General features: G+C 32.4%; 1 protein-coding gene across 1 annotated transcript; it reads right to left on the reverse strand.

Moving 5' to 3' along the window:
* Window positions 1-86: 86 nt before the first annotated feature.
* Window positions 87-18,282, reverse strand: LOC132728289 (uncharacterized). The gene is made up of 24 exons (XM_060713912.1): window positions 18,164-18,282; window positions 17,564-17,677; window positions 15,181-15,257; window positions 14,330-14,436; window positions 13,516-13,605; window positions 12,752-12,892; window positions 12,428-12,543; window positions 11,886-11,986; window positions 11,073-11,161; window positions 10,597-10,712; window positions 9,602-9,726; window positions 8,901-8,993; window positions 8,069-8,241; window positions 7,571-7,666; window positions 6,898-7,026; window positions 6,349-6,492; window positions 5,693-5,777; window positions 5,206-5,324; window positions 4,230-4,389; window positions 3,296-3,430; window positions 2,745-2,933; window positions 1,247-1,465; window positions 864-977; window positions 87-275 (listed from the first exon to the last, which is right to left on the reverse strand). The coding sequence occupies exons 2-24, from the start codon at window positions 17,671-17,673 to the stop codon at window positions 154-156; spliced, it is 2,850 nt and encodes a 949-aa protein (XP_060569895.1). The 5' UTR covers window positions 17,674-17,677; window positions 18,164-18,282; the 3' UTR covers window positions 87-153.
* Between the last annotated feature and the right edge of the window lie 993 nt (window positions 18,283-19,275).

Here is a 19,275-nt window from a genome sequence, read left to right on the forward strand (position 1 = left end):
AATAAAACCGACAGGAATAAAAATCATTTGTTAAATAAATAACTACTGTACAGCATAATGGTTGAGAGGAAACAAAATAAACAAAATAAAAACAATCCATTTCTTTTAATCTTCAAGTTTTAATTCATGTGCACATAGAATGGAGAAGGCCGTCTACGGAAATGTTTTGCTTGCAGTTGTAGGTCTATAAGTTGCTTTTACAGGGTATTTGGCATCTGATCCACAATAGTCCCAGTAATATTCCGCCTGATTGTGGCAGGCAAACTCGCTATAATCTGCAATACAGAAATTGTTATCTCATGTAAACCATGAATTGATTCTGTGAAATGATTAGTGAATAACAGCACAAATGTTGAATAGTATATGAATTAGTTTATTTCATGTGTATCAAATTTATATATTTAGTCAAGACTAGAAGTGATATTTGGAGTTTTGGTTGGGGCTTAAGACAACAGAACAAAGTTCACGTCATATTGCGAATTTCAAACTCCACTGGTTGAAGAAGAACCCAATTCGAAGGCGGAGGGATATTTGACGTTGTCCGTCCAGCTGTTTATCCATTTCATCAGTCTTGACAAACATCCTATAATTTATTTTGGTTTATGTTTAAATAAAATGCCACAAATGGTTAAAAGAAAAAGCCCATAAACTAAAATGTTGGAACATCCGTATGCCGTCATATATTCCTTAACCTTAACCACAGGAGTCAATATCATCAATGCTATATTTCTGTTGTGTTCACGCTAAAATATCACGTGACCGAATGATCGACAATGGATGGGCCGCCTCAAAAAATTGATCTGACTCTTTTTCAGGGGTGACTCAAAAACATATATCTACGTTAAATATCCAATAATTCCTACCTGTTTGGAAGTTCGTTGAACCAAATGCGTCATAGAATGTGACTTTTGTGTTTGGGTGGGCTGGACAGTGTTTAACTGTTATCCAACATCCACCACCCGCTGTTCTCTTAGCACCTACATTTATAAACTAAATATTAATTCAACTACATACAAAATAGAGAGAAATAAAGAATCTAATAATACATTAGCATTCTCCATTCATGTTTAAATGAAAACACAGTATAAAATAAACAAACACAGTATTTTCATCCATACCCCTAGTAAGACATGTTGATGATTTTAACTATGTTGCGCAGTGTTCAAAAGTGATTGCATAAAGATAATTTTATCAAATTTTAGTTTATATATTGACGATTCTTTGAATCTACAAATACAAAGTTTACCTGTTGGAAGGTATATGTAAGTTATTGGGTATTTGGGATTCGACCCACAATAACGCCAATAACCTAGAGCATGTCCAAGGCAACTTTTTTCTGAATGGAAACCATTATCGTTCTGATACGCTCCTAGGGTTGTATTGCCATGAACACCAATTGGACCTCCGTGTTTCGGACAGCCGTATGTAGCTCTCATACAACCAGACCCGCCTAATGTTGCTGCACCTGATTGTTTTTTGTAACATATACGTGGTTAACCTCTTTTTTGACTGTTTTTGTAACATATACATGGTAAACCTCATTATTTTGACCGCTTTTGTAACATATATGTGAGTAAAATAGAGAAAAACAGAATCCCTAAAGAAAGTCTAACACAATAAAATTGAAAATGTTGCTGGCTCGGTTTGATTGAGCCTGTTCATGGACGGTACTGGAAAGTGCAAGGTACCGTCCACGCCCCCTAGCACCGGCTTAAGCAGAATTCAACATTTTACACGAAAATGGTGACATTTTAAATTTAGAAACATCCGCAGATGTGTTCATACGGCGGTTATCATGGAACCTTCAATGTGACACAGTAGTGTCATTCCATGAAAAGCGTCGTATGGTCCCCAAGTAACAGAATGCTTTTGCCCTAAACGAGAAAACAACGGGCGGAACTAAATAAAATGGAATTTTGAAAAGGGATCTGAGGTTATGAAGCCTGCATATCACATATAAGACGTCATAAGACAAATTTAAAAAGCAGGCAACATATCCTAAGGGTGATTATACAGTATTCATGTAGGAATACTGGAACCACTCAAGTTGAAAATGGCCAAATAGAATAACATGTATTCACAACAATAATATTGTGCTTAACGATCTTCAAGGATCGAAAATATAACATCATTGATTAAATGTACGGGGAGTAACCCTGAGTATTTGACTGTTTGTGTAACATATATGTGGTTAACGTTATTTATTTAAAAACTCAGAATTCTTTTTACATCCATATAGATCACCTAACTATACCCTTACTTCTTCAATAACGAGGTAGAAATATTCGGTGAAAGTAGGTAATACTCCCAATTTTTAAAATTTGCTGACCACATTGAAACGTCATATGGATCAAGAAGGATTAGTAATTTCCTAAAACTTTTATTTTGTTTTGTTTACTTAAATTTGATATACTATTGCTATTTTGTTCACTCATACATAATCTTAATCTTTCAGCTTTGAAATTTAAGTTCCAAACCAATGTTAGATGTACAAATGTAATAAAGAACAACATCGACAACACTTCCTGCAAAAAACAACAACAAAACAGCAAACAAATCGCAAACAGATGATGCGGTAAACAATTTGCAATAATTAAAATGTACATGGCTCAGTTGCAATATCAAAATTAAACTGAAAATTAACAATTATACAGGTAAGATTTTTGAATCTGTTTGAATCAAAAACTTAAATTAATATATACATTGGAGAAGATGTTAGATATAGTTAAAACCGGTATATGTACCTGTTGGCCCATATATTGCTACGACTGTCTCGTCTCTATGGGAACCACAAAAGTGCCATTGTTCTATTGCCCGTCGGAAGCACATCGTCTCATTGTCAGCAGCGTGTCGGTATCTTTCCCCATACATGTCTCTGTACGTCCCGACGGAGGCAGTATGATGTCTACACTTTGTGATATTTAACCAACAACCTATAACAGGATTCTAAACTTTCTTTAATATGTAAATGTACACCTCTTACATGCTATACAAACTTGAATAGCCTACTTAATTACGGCAAAATAGTGTAAAATATTTGTACTATCTCTCAAACAAATGCTATGATAACAAATATGCATCATATTAAACTTACAAAAGTATCTTCTATTAAACCTGTAGGAACATTGATCTTGGAGTTTATACCAACCAAAACAATCAATCGCAAAGGAAAACGCATACTTATTTGAAGACTTTTTCCTGTTCATATTTGTTTTAAATGAAAACTACAATGTATATAGAAACATGACAATCTTAAAATCTGGTTTATGTACTCTGAAGAGAATGCATGACATACCAATATGTTCCACAGGATACAGGTCATAATTTCCAGAGGCGTCTGGGAGATATGGCGCTCGTGGGGGATTTTTGTTTGGAACTTGTGTTGTACATGGGTTGCTCGGATATGTTGTATTTACCAAGTGTACACGCCCTTTTAAAATGTGTATGAACATGACTGTGTGTTAACTTACGATTTGCAGTAATAAATTTATTTTAAGGATAAAATATCAAGTATAAAGAAGTTGTCATATAGTTTTAAAAAGTGAATGCAGTTGATTATGTGTGTTTCTGTTTGTTTCAGGTGACAATAAGGAAAGCAAAATACAAATAAACAATAATTCAAAAATCTTAATCATGTTATCTTTACAAATGTTTATATTAAAGAATTATCCTTTTCATGTATCATTTTCTTTTTAAGCAATTCAAGAATACAATGTTATCACTGTAGTTTGTAATGTTCGAATGAGAAATGACCGTGACGGAAGCAAATGCAATGATCTTTGAACCAAGTTTCCCTCTTAGCGATATTATAAAGAAACTAGTTTCAATCTAGACAATATTGATTCATTTGTGCAAAGTTGAACGGCAACATATTGTTGTGCTGTATATAAACTTGATTATTAATCTATGATTGCATGATTTTTGCAACCTGCCTTTTACTCGAAAAATACACCAAGAGCCTCAACATCAACGGCGTAACATAACCAACAACAAAAAACAGCAAAAACAATACGTTTAGATGGAAGGAAAATATGCATCATACAATGATACAGTGTAATCTGTAATGCGTTTCTTAGCATTACGCGGTCATGTCGACTTAAAAAAAGTCACATATCAACGAACAATTATCATAATAACCCTAATGTTATTTCATGATTAAAGGAGACTTTGATATAAAGATTATCATTCTAGCGAATAAATTCACATTTTAACTGGTATCTGGTGCTCACCTCTATGTATGTACATAGGCCCAATCGGAGATACATAAGGTCCAACCGAGTTAGGGGATGAAGGCTGTATGAAATGTACACGGTTTGCCCTCGGCAACAACGAGCAGCGGACACGTAAGTCACCGTCTTTCACACTAAAATGATCCGCACTACCCGTAGACTGAAATAATACTATGCACGTAAGTTTTGTTTTTTTGCAGAATTCAAATGTCCTTATACATTAAAATAGAGGAAATAAGAATCCCTAAAATTAGTCCAAAACAACACAATTGAAAATGTTGCAGGCTCGGTTTGATTTAGCCTGTTCATGGACGGTTCTGTCAAGTGAAAACTACCATCCACGCCCCCAGCACCGGCTTAAGCAGAATTCAACATTTAAACATGAAAATGGTAAACATTTTGATTTAGAAACATCTGCAGATGTGTTCATACGGCGGTTATCATAAAAACTTCAATGAAAAGCGGCATATGGTTCCCAGTAATAGATAGCGTGTGCCTAAACGAGAAAGCAATGGGTGAAACTGAACAAATTGTAATTTATTTGAGAGGGGATACACACAACGGACATGTTCCCAAACAATCCGTAAAATCTTTATCAACACGCATCAGAATGATCAAATAACAATTTACACTTGATTTCTGTTATACAGAATAATGTTTAACTATTTATTCTAAATCCAAATTACATCAAAGAAACTCTAACGTCATGATAAAATAATATCATCTTTTACCAAAACGTTTGAAAATATCATCCGGACTCTTTTTTCGTTAGCGGCATTGTATATGTCAAAACAGCGGTTGGATAATACTTTTGGTATAGGGTACCATATGAAAATGAACATCCTTTCCAAGATGTATCGTATACATTGTTTATTTTGGGATAAATGAAACGTTTCAGTACTTATTATAATTGGACAAATTGTATTCCAATATTCCAGTAAAAAATATACAATATTATAGACTTTTCAATACTTACAAATATGGTTTGGGTGATATTGAAGTATTTTGGCGTATTGTGGGATAAAAATCTAGTTAACCCATGTATGTATTCTGTGTGTTCTCTTGCATACATCACATTTCTGCTGATCTGATTCCCTTTTATACAAACAGTGAATATTAATATGAAATATTGAATTAATAACCCCGAAAAATTTAAACATTTTTCTATATATCTTTTATTAACATTTTTCGGTCGTTTGCTGTTTGTTTTTTACTTGACTTCCGGTAAATGTAAGACTATTTGTCATCATCTTTTCCGGTATTAACCGGGTATACAATCCATGTGCTTTGTTTTAACTAATCAGCAACAACTTAAAGCATATTAAAAGAATATTCTTGTTCATATATACCATGTTTGATAAATTAGTTTTGATAGTAGCAATGCGTTTAGTATTAACAAATTTAAGTATTGATGACTGTACTTTCGGAATTAAGAATATGAAATAGTAACCATCAAAATGTACCTTCAGGCAAACTAGCATTTTTGGAAAGAATATTTGCCAATTTTGGATATCTGAGGCTCCACAAAGAACTGTTATATGGCATTGCCTGTGAATGTAAGATGTAAAATATTAGTTACAGCTGTGAAGTTTAAGATGTCTTTGTTACAGGCATCATAATAAGATAATATAAAATTCTGTTTATAAATATATGCAAGTAATAATAAGCATAATATTACACTTTATTTCTTGTATGAAATTGCAAAAACAAAGAGAAATAGAGTCCCAAAAACGAACATCTGAAAACAGCTAAATTGAAATTTTGCAGGCTTGGTTTGAGAATATCTGCTCATTGCTCATCATCAATATTTTCAAACTGAAAAATATCTTTCATACATTCGGACAGGTATATAATTCGGATAATTATTATTTGTTATTTTTTGAGTGAAATCTTTTATGTTATCATCAAAACCATTGTCTTAGAAATCTACTATGTTTGAATGTATGCATCCGAATTCATCAAATCTGAATTTGAATATTTGTATTTAATTATGCATTGTGCTTCCCAGTCAAGTATTGACCTATATCTAGGAAATGCTCTTTTTCAAAGGACTATCAAAATTGAACGCACGATTGTAAAACCCTATTGCATGATCACGTAAATATCATGATATACTTACATCCAATCTCTTATGAAGGTCCGGGTCTCCATGGTGATTAAGACCGCGATAATCAACGTATATGCTACGAATTTCAGCATTATACATCACATTATTGACGATCTCATTATCGCGACCACCTCCGATGAAAATGTCCTCCGTGTTCTGTTACAAATATCTTAATTTGTTTTATAAAAAAAATAAATATTTTTCGTCTTCACACTTATACAACTTAATTTGTGCAATATAATTACCTTTCTCTTATATCAACAGAGCAATTGTAGTTATTCCAGTATCAAAAAGTTCTTCATAAGCGTTGAATAGTATAGTCCGCAGTTAGGTTGCGAGTACTGGTTGCGAAGTAAGTCGTAATTATGGATTACGTTCTATATATTTTGTATCATATTCAATTAATTTGTGTCCTTTATGTGTCCGTTATGTTGTACCTCTTGTTCATGAAACGTCATACTTTTTAAACATCACACTGCTTGCTAAAGACACATTTCATTAATTTTTAATGTAATTGATAAATGTAAATGACAAGATATAATTTTAATGTAGAATAATTACATTGTAAAAGGAATTATACATAACACTTGTTCCCGATACTTGTTGATCAAGACGAACTGCTTGGCATGTTAAGCCCGGAATAAGACGTAATACGTCATGCACAATGTTGCGATGTATTGTATTACCACGCTGAAAGATAAATGTTAGATATTAACTACCAATCTGTCAATAAAAAAGAGCAGAAACATAAACTATTGATGCAAATACATTTCATAACCTCTGAACTTCCAAAAACTACCACTACTACAACTACCACCACTACCACAATAACAACTTTGACTTCTATCACTACTTCGAATATCACTATCATCGCAATCACCATGGCCTATGCCTCATTCTTGTGCCACTGCATCCTACACTGACGATTAAAAATATAATGGTCATATCCTTTTAATAAAAGAAAATGATAATGCTAATAAAAGATGAAAAGAAAGATCGAGGAGAGCTACATTCACTAATCATAGCACAGCAACACAGGACCACCGGTAATATAAGGCACCCAACAGGGTAACAAATAATTAAGAAGGGCACGAAGCAAGAACAGGGCTTTCCCATAAGGTAACATACGTGTTTCTAACCACAAAACACCAGATCAAATATTTAAATACTTTTTACACTGGATCATCCAAAGTAGCAGTCGCACAAAAAGAAAATTTCAATGCAAACCACATACATATGTCCAGTCACCTCCGGACATTATAGCGCCACAACCTCCAGCATCCTTACAGACGTGGTGAATCAGATTGTTTTCAATGGCAATATCGTTTCCCTAGAAATAAAATTCATATATATTGTCACATTGATCTTTCAGTAAGAGATGTTGTGGATCAGTTCAGACTTTAAGACTTTTAACCTTTAAACATATATTTTTGAGTGTTTATTTGGTAACATCGTAAAATGGACAATCATGACACCTTAACGGTGTGTTCCGGAACTTTCAGGTCGATGCATAAAAACTAAATTAATTATCTATTAAAGACATGCATCTTAGCAAGAAATAAAAAAAGGTTAATGACCTTATGGTCATTTTCAGATCATTAAGCTGTCAATTAGAAAAATATTTCTACAACGTTTCAAAGACTTGGGTTTGTCTTTTATAAATCACTGAAATATCATATCCTATTTTGTCCGTTAGAGACTATTTAGTACTATCGACATAAATTACACATACTGAAAAATGAATGGCTCCGTACTTTCCATCATAGATATGATTTGTTTTAATTGTATGTCCTACTCCTGATACACTTATAGCATAGTTTCCAATTACTCCAACACGTGTAAATCGTGCTATCTCATTGTTTGTTATTATATTACCTGATGACTCGAGTTGTCGTCTGTTACCACCTAAAATATATTACATAAAAATTGAAAATAAAATAGATAATAGATAAACCATTGTATTGAATATATAAAACTTTACTTTTATCTTGGAGGAAATGCAAAATATATATGCTCAAAAATTTAAAACAAAATTGATAATCTGTTGAATAAAAAATGAAAAATACGAGCTCCACTCGTCTTTACACTGGCTTAAGCAGAATAAAAATTTAAACTGTTTGACGCTGCGTTATTGTAAAAGACGACACATTGGGTTCTCTTTTCGTTTTCGTATGCAAGTAAGAAATTCAATATTAGGCAAAATGAAACCGAAACGCAAGGGCTTCTGCGATTGAAGCAAACGGTCAATAGTTTCGGTTACAAATATAAGCGTTTTCAAAACCATATGATATTTGCGTTTAAAAGCTTAGATCCATGTCTTTTGTGACACGTAATTGTTTGTATATACATAGTAAATGATTCGTAATACTTATAATGTGGAAATGAAACAATGAAAAAGGCAATGCAAACACCTTAAATGAGAAATGAAATTGATCATCATTCTTAAAACAAAATTACAGTCGACTCCACTTATAACGAACTCGCTTATAACGAATTATCGTTAATAGCGACGACCTTAATTTGAATATATTTTATGCACTGTCTCTGGTAGGAGAATAACGTACCATTCATCAAAATTCCTCCACATGTATTCTGTATAAAGCACGATGAAATTTCATTTTCTCTGGAGTCGCCAGTAAAACTCATTGCTAAACCTCCTTTGATATGAAATGATAATGTCTTAATTATATTCTACTTTACTCAAACTTCTTAGAAGAGAGTTTTGTCTTACTCCTTGTACTAATATCTATTGATTTAGAAACATTAACTTGTATTTTGGCTGATGTTGTCATGCCAGGTATTAATTCTAAGCTCATTGGTACTATCAAATCATACACGATCATGCAAAAGTACTCGCTGATACCTGACCCGTCAAAATTGCATATAAGGTAACTGGTCAAACTTTTTGTTCTTGAATTAACCGTTGTTTCATTACATAAAATATAACTCCACCATCAGCTATAACAGTGGTAATACCAAACCATAAGTAGAGGCTTGTCTATTGCTAAACTGTATGGTAATCAGTTTTTAGAAATTTAATTTGAATTCATTTTCTTTAACCTATAGCCATTCTCAAGTCAAGCTATTTACCGTATACCGGAATCATGAAATGTAATTGTGCGGAATGTGTTCCGACGATGTCCGTAAAGCAAAATATAAAAAGAAACATTAAAAACATGTTGCAGTTAAATTGGTAAGTTAATGATATTATCATTTTGATATCAAGAAATTAAAAAAAATGTATTTACTTTGTTCTCAATTTTACCTGTGTTTCGTATTTGCATATTTAAAACCTTAACTTTATTCACATTCGGTGCATATATTCCGCTCCTTCTGCAAATTTCTAGTGTAAAATCCTGTAACTGCACATTCTGTTTATGTGATGGAATCCTAGAAACCAGATAAAAATCAACAGCTGATATACAAATCTTTGGTTTATACAGAAATTATTTTATTTCGATTGTGTAGGAAGCTATAAGCTTATAAACACACTTTCGAATCCGTTCCTGGAACCAACCAGTACTGAGCAATGAGTGTAAAGTTTCTTGCTCAGGGAAAACAACGACTTGCCCCTGACGGGGATTAAACCCATACGGCTAGCGATCATTAGATTACTAGTCCGACGCGTTAACCACTCGGCCATGTCGCCACTTTCAAATCTTTAAAAGATGGAATCCTAGAAACCAGATAAAAATCAACAGCTGATATAAAAATCTTGAAACGAGGGGAACCAAGAAGAGGATATCAGATCTCCCCAAAGGGGAACTCCCAAAACACAAAATTCATTCTCAAAAAGGATCCCCAAAGCAAAGATAGAAATCATTCCCAAAAAGGATATCCCCAAAGAAGAAATCGCCAGGGTTCTTTCACAAAAGGAGATCCCCAAAGAGGAAAGAACATGAATTGAGTCTAACGAGATATAATGGGAACTGCATCAAATTGAACATGTAAAAACTTTAACAACACATTAAATCAAATCACGATTAAAAATAATGACTGTAAACCTCAGAATAAATATCGGAACCTTTAAACATACAACTTATAATTTCTGACTTATATTTTTCTTGAAATGGGTGGTAAATTTATTAAATACAAATGAAACGTTTTCGTGTGATATATGAAAAAAATTCTCCGAAAAGTAGCAACAAAATGGAAAAATATTAAGAAGTAAATTTAAAGACAGAAGATACGCTGAAATACACAAAATGAAAGGACCATGATTTGTTGTTATAATTTGAAATGAAGAGCAGTTATACTAACACTATACAGTCGTTAAGAATAGACACATATATGACATCTGTGGCCGCAACATTCCCATTTTGATTTGGTGGAATAAAATACAGTTTCCCATTTTCTCTGTCCATATAATATTCTCCCTGAAAAGAAAAAGATTCCGTGTGAAAATTTGCTAAAATTTACTTTAGTCCTTCGATGAATAATAAAATAATACGGTTCGTATTCTACCATTAAAACTGTCCACAATATGGATATCATATGAAAGGCTATAATTTATTTAAATGTAAAAAGTGTCATTATACGGTAAAAGAAATGGAAAATTGCCTATTTAAAATAAATCAAATCATGCTTTTTTCATTTAATTTGACAAGGACAATAATAAAAACGCGTCATAAAACTTTGTTCATTATAAACTAGTGTTTCATTAAACATAAGATAAATCTTTTTTCGGATAAATAAATTATATAAATAAAGAAGCAATGTACAGTAGTATCACATACCGGTTGGTCTAAAGCTCCTAGTATATTGATGAAGTAAAAGTAACCACCATCGTGATTAGAAACACCGTCTTGATATTCTTGCCAATGTCCTTAGGTTATAGTTAATGTGTATTATAGTGAGAATAGAACATACTTCTTTCATATACGATTCTTCTTGTAACATAAGTAAATATTATTTCAAAAACGATAAGATATTCTACATTATGGCAATTTTAAATCTTATGTTATATTTCTTTAATATTCATTCAGAAATAAAAAGATACGATCTGAAGTAAAAATATGTATGCACTGAACTAATAATATAGTAACATATAGATGGAAACAAAATGTCAAAATGTTGGTTACATCAGTTAAACGCACAACAATTTCTGGGAACGATCTTTATTTGTAAATCAAACAGATCGACGTTACTGTTTTGATTTTGAGGTGTATAAGTAAAAAAAAAGACATTCAATGCTTTTAAATGCATTTCTAATTTAAGAAACGTTATATGAAAAAGGCCCTTTAAGCAAAGAATACAAATCCCCGAGTCCTGTTTTTAAATCTCAATCCAATGTACTCACATACATTAAAAAAATGACATAATAGGACTTGATATCAAATGTTAATGCTTTTTGATTCATTGTTAGAATTCCAACTTGATGTTTTATGAACAAATAACATTTAAAACGACACTGCCTGCCAGCCGAACGTTCTAAAATATAAAACATATGTACGTAAACATCTTGCATTGGAACAAACAACCTTAATATTTCATTAGGAAGGATTTAAACTTTTTTATACTGTTAAAACCTATTTAATTGATTTACTCACCTTTGCGCATTCCACGAAAAGCATGCTTAGCCAGTGTAACAGTGTTTGTAGTAGAGTTAATTGATGTCACCTTTACTGATCTATCAGACCAACAATAATACCTTAAAATGTACAAACGATTAATGCTAAATACACCAAACTGATGACAGTCAAATATATTTCCCGTAATAGATATACAATACAATACATTTTATTTGCTTTAAACATTATAACAACGTTTCTAAAATAATATATAGACAGTTAACATAGTTAACAGCAACAATATGCAAACACAAAATGTTATCAAATATGTGTTAGCGGAGGGATATTTGTTATATGACAAAATATATAAATCTTGATTATGTTAAGGAAACTTTGCTTTTCATCAATTTAATTAATTTATTTTAAGTGGTTATTTAAAAAAGAGAAATGATAATTAAATTTTTTTAAGACAACCAGTTAATATCCTATCAGAGGTAAACCATATAACCCTTAATTAACAGCCCATAAATATAAGTTCCAATACTTGTAACTGTAGAACAATAGAAAGATCTCAAGTTTACCAGAAGCCGTACACCCAAGGATCACTCTCGTTATGCCAGAATTGCGGTACTGTAGAATTATAGCGAAATTTCAAACCATTTCTTCCATCAGGTACATCGACAATATCAATGTAACCCTAATATGAAAAGTTTTTAATTTAAACATTGCAGCTGAAATAAATTTGTTTCTAATTATAAAATTATGAAATCAATGACATATCTAGCGAAAATCTAAAAAAATAATTGATAAAATATTCGTAACTAAAAGACTGAATTGCAATGTTTATAAGATTTTTGCCAAGTATATTTCTGAAAAAGAATAGTTCTTATTAAATATTGACATACTTTATCGGGCCATCTAGCTACATGTAGAGGCTGTCCGTTAAATGTCATTTCTAGCGACGAATGTCTGTGCAAACCAGAGCCATATTCTTCAAAATGTCCAAAGTTTTTGATATTAAGATCATGTAGATTGACAACACGGACCTGAAACAAGAAGGATACAGCCGTTAACAAATACATTAGTGTATATATCGGGATAACACTATCCTTTTCTTTTAAGGTCGTTTGTGAGTGTATTTTGTAAACGCATGAATATAATAAATGCAAAATAAGTTATAGTCAAAAATGCAATTTCTTGTAAATCTGATTTGTTTTGTTCTGTCTAGTTCTTACTCCTATTTCAGCATATTGATCATGTTTTGGCGGTCGGTCTACCTAATTGGCGTTCTTGGATAACTATGAATAATCATTAATATGTAATACTTATTAATAACTACATTCGGATGGTGGTGTTAATTACCTGTGAAAAAGATAATGTACAAAAGTTACATATCTTAAACTGTTACATATCTTAAATAATAAAAACTGTTCATATAGTAACTTTGAAGGAACTTTAAAATGGATAATTTAAATTACAATAATCTTAAGCCTTTATTTTTCACAGTTTCTGTGTTTAAATTTTAAAATTTTCTACACGTAAATGAAACAACCTTTCTATGTGATAGTCACCGTTGTTATGACAATATTCTGTAACTATTTTCTTGCAATCTTATATCTTGCGCCTATTTAATTCCATGATTTTATATAAAATAAATACAATAACTTACATGTGCACGTGATTTAGCAGGCAATCTTGAAAGAATGTTACTGTCAGTCACGTGCTTAATTGCACTGGTAGGTATACGATGCCCGCCAGTCTGTTTCATTGAAATATACAAAATAAGTTGATATAACGATTCTGCATATGAAAGCATTGACAACATTAAAGATCCTGTATGTTGTAATTAAGGATGTAACATACAGTTAAATGAAGTTTTAAATATGTATACAATTATTCTTCTTGAACAATTTCCAAAATGCCAAGAATATGTTAAATATGTACAGCAAATGTTTATATACAATATATTTAAACGTTATAATTAATGCATTTATTTTCTATTGAAAAAATGGCTTTGATTCACCTGCCTTTATTAACATGAAATGCTAAAGTCGGTAATATCTTAAAAATAACGTTTTTTTTTAACTTACAAAATTAATAAATCTGCATTTGAGCATTAAATTTATGATATAAAACCATAAAAAATTGGGTTACATGTTCTTTAAAACAAGTAGCAAAATACAGATTCTGAAAGCTTTTATGTCAACGTAATCAAGTTGGATTTTTATATTTTTTTTTTTTTGGGGGGGGGGGGGGGGTTCTCTTACACTGGCACTGGGTAATCTTTATGCGACTTTTCATCGTCATTAGTGGAGAAATACTTCCGTTTGACCTGAGTACGTTATTTCAAACATGAGTGGGCATGAGTAGAGTACGTAGAACCACCAATACGGCACAAAATAGAGAAAAAACAGAATCCCTACAGAAGGCAAAAACGGCAAAAATTTATCTTGAATAGTTGTATGTTTATGGTAAATACATACCACGCGGACTTCCTGGTTTTTGTAAGATCGAACAATAGTATTGCTTCTTGACAGGTACAAAGTTCGCGTTAAATCATAGAAACCATGCATCAGCTCAATATATACAGCTAAAATAGAAATATAATTATGACTTTGCATGACAATAAAACAATACATTAAAACATCTTTTTCATTTAATTATTTTATATACGGAGTAAGTGCATCAAAATTTAGCTGTATGTATTTCAAACTACGGACTTTGTGCAGGTCAACTAGTACAATTTGTCACATTTGTTTTGTCTTTCTTAACATGTCAAAGGCAGTGTAAGTCCATAGTAAGAACTCATACGATACTTATTTTCTATAGAATTTTTCGTAATATCCGTAAAATTAATAGGCTATCGATTATGATATATCTTTAATATCTGGCCTGCTTGCAGCAACAAAACCTAGCCATGTGACCAGTAAACACAAGGCAATAAACACCAAGGTTTGTTTGTTTGGGTTTTACATCACACCGACACAGTATAGGTCATATGGCGACGTTTCAGCTTTACTGATGGAGGAAGACCTCAGGTGCCATTCCGTACATTATTTCAGGCACGAACGGGCACCTGAGTAGAACCACCGACGTTCCGTAAGGTAGCTCGAAAAACACCAAGGTCAGCTGTCATGTCTGTGCCGTCTGTTAATTGTCAATACTGCTCTATTTTTCAAAGAATATATTTTGAAATTTCCTTAAAATAGATAAATGGTTTTGTCCAGATTAATAGACGGACATGTTCATATATGATATTTAGCATGGCAATATGTAAAACAATATCAACAAGGAAGGGCGGCGTTCAATGAACGCACGTATACAGCCAACTTACTTTCATTGTTGTATTTGGACAGGGAGGCAACAGCTAAACCTTTTGGTATTGTCTTCACGGGAGTTGTATCCGTCAGACTGAAAAGAAAAACACAAAATAACAACATCATATTTGAATGTTACCTTGGTATAAATGAACTGCTATCAGGTTCTCTATTTTGTTTGGATTAATCGAAATTCTTGAGATCTTTTCTTTTATTGGTTCTTCCTTTTCTATGAACAGTTCTAAATTGTCTAAAATTGAAGACAGATTTAGTGATAAATATTTAGTGATATTGATAAATGTTTGGCTTTTTGTAAACAAGAAATATATGATATTATTGCTTTTTTATTCTTAAATAATTTTATTATCTAAGTCTGTCTCCAGTAAGAATTTGGTATGAATCGAACACTTCGTTTTGTATTGTACTGATCTTTTAAACATCAGAAATACGTTATTAACAAATTATAAGTCGTGTTGCATTTAAAATATGTTAAGAAAAATTGACAACGGTACACATTTGTTATCACAATTTATTACTGTTGACGCCTCGACTTTACTCATTGATGTCTAATTTCTTTAAAATTATTAACTGAAGCTTTAACTTCAAAGTGTATTGCACCTATTTTGTAACATTTTACTTGACGGGTGCTTAGGAAACTTGGATTTTAACATGCACGAAAAGTACTTTGCAAAGGTGTCTAGCTACTACAACCATTCCTAAAGAAATAAAGTAAGCACCATAGTTTATTTTCTTTTATTCGGTTTTACGGCGCACCAACACAATTTAGGTCATATAGCTCCGAAACTGGAAAGATGATTTCGGTTAACCTCGGGTGTTACAAACTAAAAGCAACACCAGGGATCAAAACCACCTCACCTGCTGGAGGTAAGAAACACATAGACTCCAGTATTTCGAACCTATTTACGATCACGCAGGTATAAAAGTTGCAATTCTAATGGATCAACTAGTAAAGGCAACCCCGCAGCCACAAGGGGAAAGTACCACAGGTATCGGTGATCAGTTCAACATTTCAATTTAAATGTGGGGCATCCGTTTACAATATGTGTCAGCAAGAAAAACTGACCTTTAACAAAAAAGACAATTTCATCATCAAATTTCATATTGAAATAACCACCCAGAGCATATAAATCTTATCAACGAAATAGTTTGCATTACAAGAACTGTCAAGCGACAGAGCTATCTGCAAAGAAAATAACTTCAAACAAACAAACACCCAAACCTAGCAGAAACAATGAAAAAAGACAATTTAAATGAATAATTGTTTTTTGGGAAAATGCAAAATTCTCTAATATTTCATGTTAGTCAATCTTTCTGATACAAAACCTGACATTACCTACGCAGTAAGACCTGCACCTAACCACATGAGGACGGTGAAAATGGACAGTCTAGTGAAATTGTTTCCTTATATGATATTTATGGAACATTTAAGTCATGTCTGTATATGTTAAAGTTGCAAAGAGTTATGAAACAAAGATACTCATTGAAATAAAGAAACATTTAGGGTGTCCATGGCCGAGTGCTTAATGTCGTTGACTTCAGAGATGTTATAAATTCTTATCCTTAAAGATCGATCAACACGACATTATTGTTGTGTGTGGCATTTTTTAGTTCTTACTATTTGGCCTTTTCTAGTTGGGTGGTTCCAATATTCCTACTTGATTAATGTTCAATCACCCGTAGGATATGTTGCCTGCTTTTTTCCTTTGTCTTTTGTCTTCTTATCTGTTATATGCAGGCTTCATAACCGCTGATCCCCTTTCAAATTTAATTTTGTTTAGTTCCACCCATTGTTTTCAGGTTTGGGACACACGCTTTCTTTTACTTGGGGACCATACGCCGCTTTTCATGGAATAGCACTTACGTGTCACATTGAAGATCTATGATAACCGCGGTATGAACATATCTGCGGATAATTTTAAATTCGAAATTTTCATATTTAAATGTTGAATATTCTGCTTAACCCGGTGCTAAGGGGGCTTGGACTGTAGTTTGCACTTGATAGTACCGCCCATTAACAGGCTCAATCAAACCGAGCCTGCAACATTTGCAATTTTGCCGTTTTGGACTTTCTTTAGGGATTTATTTTTTCGTTATTATTTCACATCACCTATACCTAACCACTGTGGGTTTGAATCTCATGAGGAAGCAATCAGCTAGCTTACAATACGTCGGTGGTTCAAATAACGTGCCCTCTCGCGCCTGAAATAATATACAGAGTGGTTGAGAGTTGTTCTTCTACCATTTTAAATCTATCTACCATCTTAAATCTAGAAAGCACACATGACCTTTACTATATTGGTGTGAATTAACACCCCACCATTAGAAATAAAATAAAATAAATATTAAATAAGAAAAATCAGTATCAAAGCATCTACTTACCCATCATGGCTATCTGACCCTCGTGGGCTTACAAAGACATGGACGTCACATTTTAATAACGGAGCTTGTATAGAGATGCAAACTACCAAAACAAATATGTCTTTAAACATATTTCTGAAATAAAAAAGCGCCAAAATATTAGTGTGTCTACAAATCAAATACATGTATGAAATTTTGTACGATATTTCACTTATTCAATCTGTAGTAGAACTATTATCATTTGACTTGTTGGGTTGACAATATTTTAAGAACATCCTTAAGAAATATACTCATGCTCATTTTTCTAGTGTTGAGCTGAATTGACAATATATTTCAAAAGAATGACTGCCTAAAATATAAAACAAATACTCTGTTACTAAATTGAACGGCCCGAAGAAATTTCCGATGGATATTTATAAAAATGCCCTTGGACCATGTGAGTAATTTATCGGTGAAGTCAAGTAAGTTATAAAATTGAAAGGAATTGTGGCAAAATGAAAGCTTATTTTGAATGTCGTCTGTTAACTCACTTAATATTCCTTGATGGGTATAATGTCAATTTAAAACAAATTCAAGTGTATACAATAAGACATTAAATACTGTGAGAAGTTGAAAACTTACGCTGGTTCATATCACTGACGACTCCTGCTTTGCAAACGGCAAGGACGATAGGTCATTATTTGTGTTATTGTTACGCTTAATTAACATACTGATAAGGTAAGTCTAATCGCCATTGTGAATTTAAAACCGAGTTATTTATGTCATACAACCGTTAATCAGTAGATTCGTTTATCTTGAATCAAGTTTAATACAAATTTAAATGGTTTTAATACAATAAGTCAGATATTAGCAACAATGTAATGAAATATGTAATCAATTAACATTCTTTATAAGATTGAATTTAACTGTTTATTCTAATTCGGAACATATTGATAAGACAAAATAACAAAACAAGTTAGCTTCTTTAAAAAAGAAGCATACGAGAGCTATTTTTCACTTTGTAAGATTTGTTTAATTGTTCAAATGACAGGTAAGTAAGAATTTCTAATTGGTCAAATTGCATCTGCAAACAGTAGCAATATAAGGCTATTTCCGTCAACCTCCAGATAAGCTCTAAATAGGAAAAATCGGAGAGGTGTTCCGAAGTTAAAGGAGCAGCAAACTTTCCGAACTCGATTCACTGGGTCATATAATATCATATTAATGCTTGGGATATTGTAGCTATAGTGTTTACTGATAACATGAAATAATAAAGCTATTCAGAAAACAACAGTTCAAAGGATAAAAACCACTGTATGTATAGTTGAGGTAAATGTAACGTGAATGATATTTCCCGATTTTTCCTTCCATCGATTTGTTCACTCACCTCGATGTTAATTTGCCGTTTAAGTAAAGTTGTATTTTGAAGCGGAGGATACACATAACAATTTTTGTACACTTGTTGTCATGTCTTTATATTTAAAAAAATCAAAACCCCATTTACGCTTAGCTGTAGAAGATTTAGTGCAGACACAGTTACAATAACATAATAAGAAATAACAGAAATATACCATTGAGTTTGATGGCGTCATGAAAGACACAGTCCATGGCGATAACCGGATGGAATTACAAAAACTCACTCAAACTTTGAATAAAACAAAGAATATAACATATGAATTATCCAATTTTCTTTAGCTCGCAACCAAATAATGACTTACATACTACTTATACTACTTATCTTTGACGAGCACATC

The sequence above is a fragment of the Ruditapes philippinarum genome, unplaced genomic scaffold (assembly GCF_026571515.1).
Source record: "Ruditapes philippinarum isolate M1 unplaced genomic scaffold, ASM2657151v2 ctg693_1_1_1_1, whole genome shotgun sequence".
Taxonomy (NCBI): Eukaryota; Metazoa; Mollusca; class Bivalvia; order Venerida; family Veneridae; genus Ruditapes; species Ruditapes philippinarum.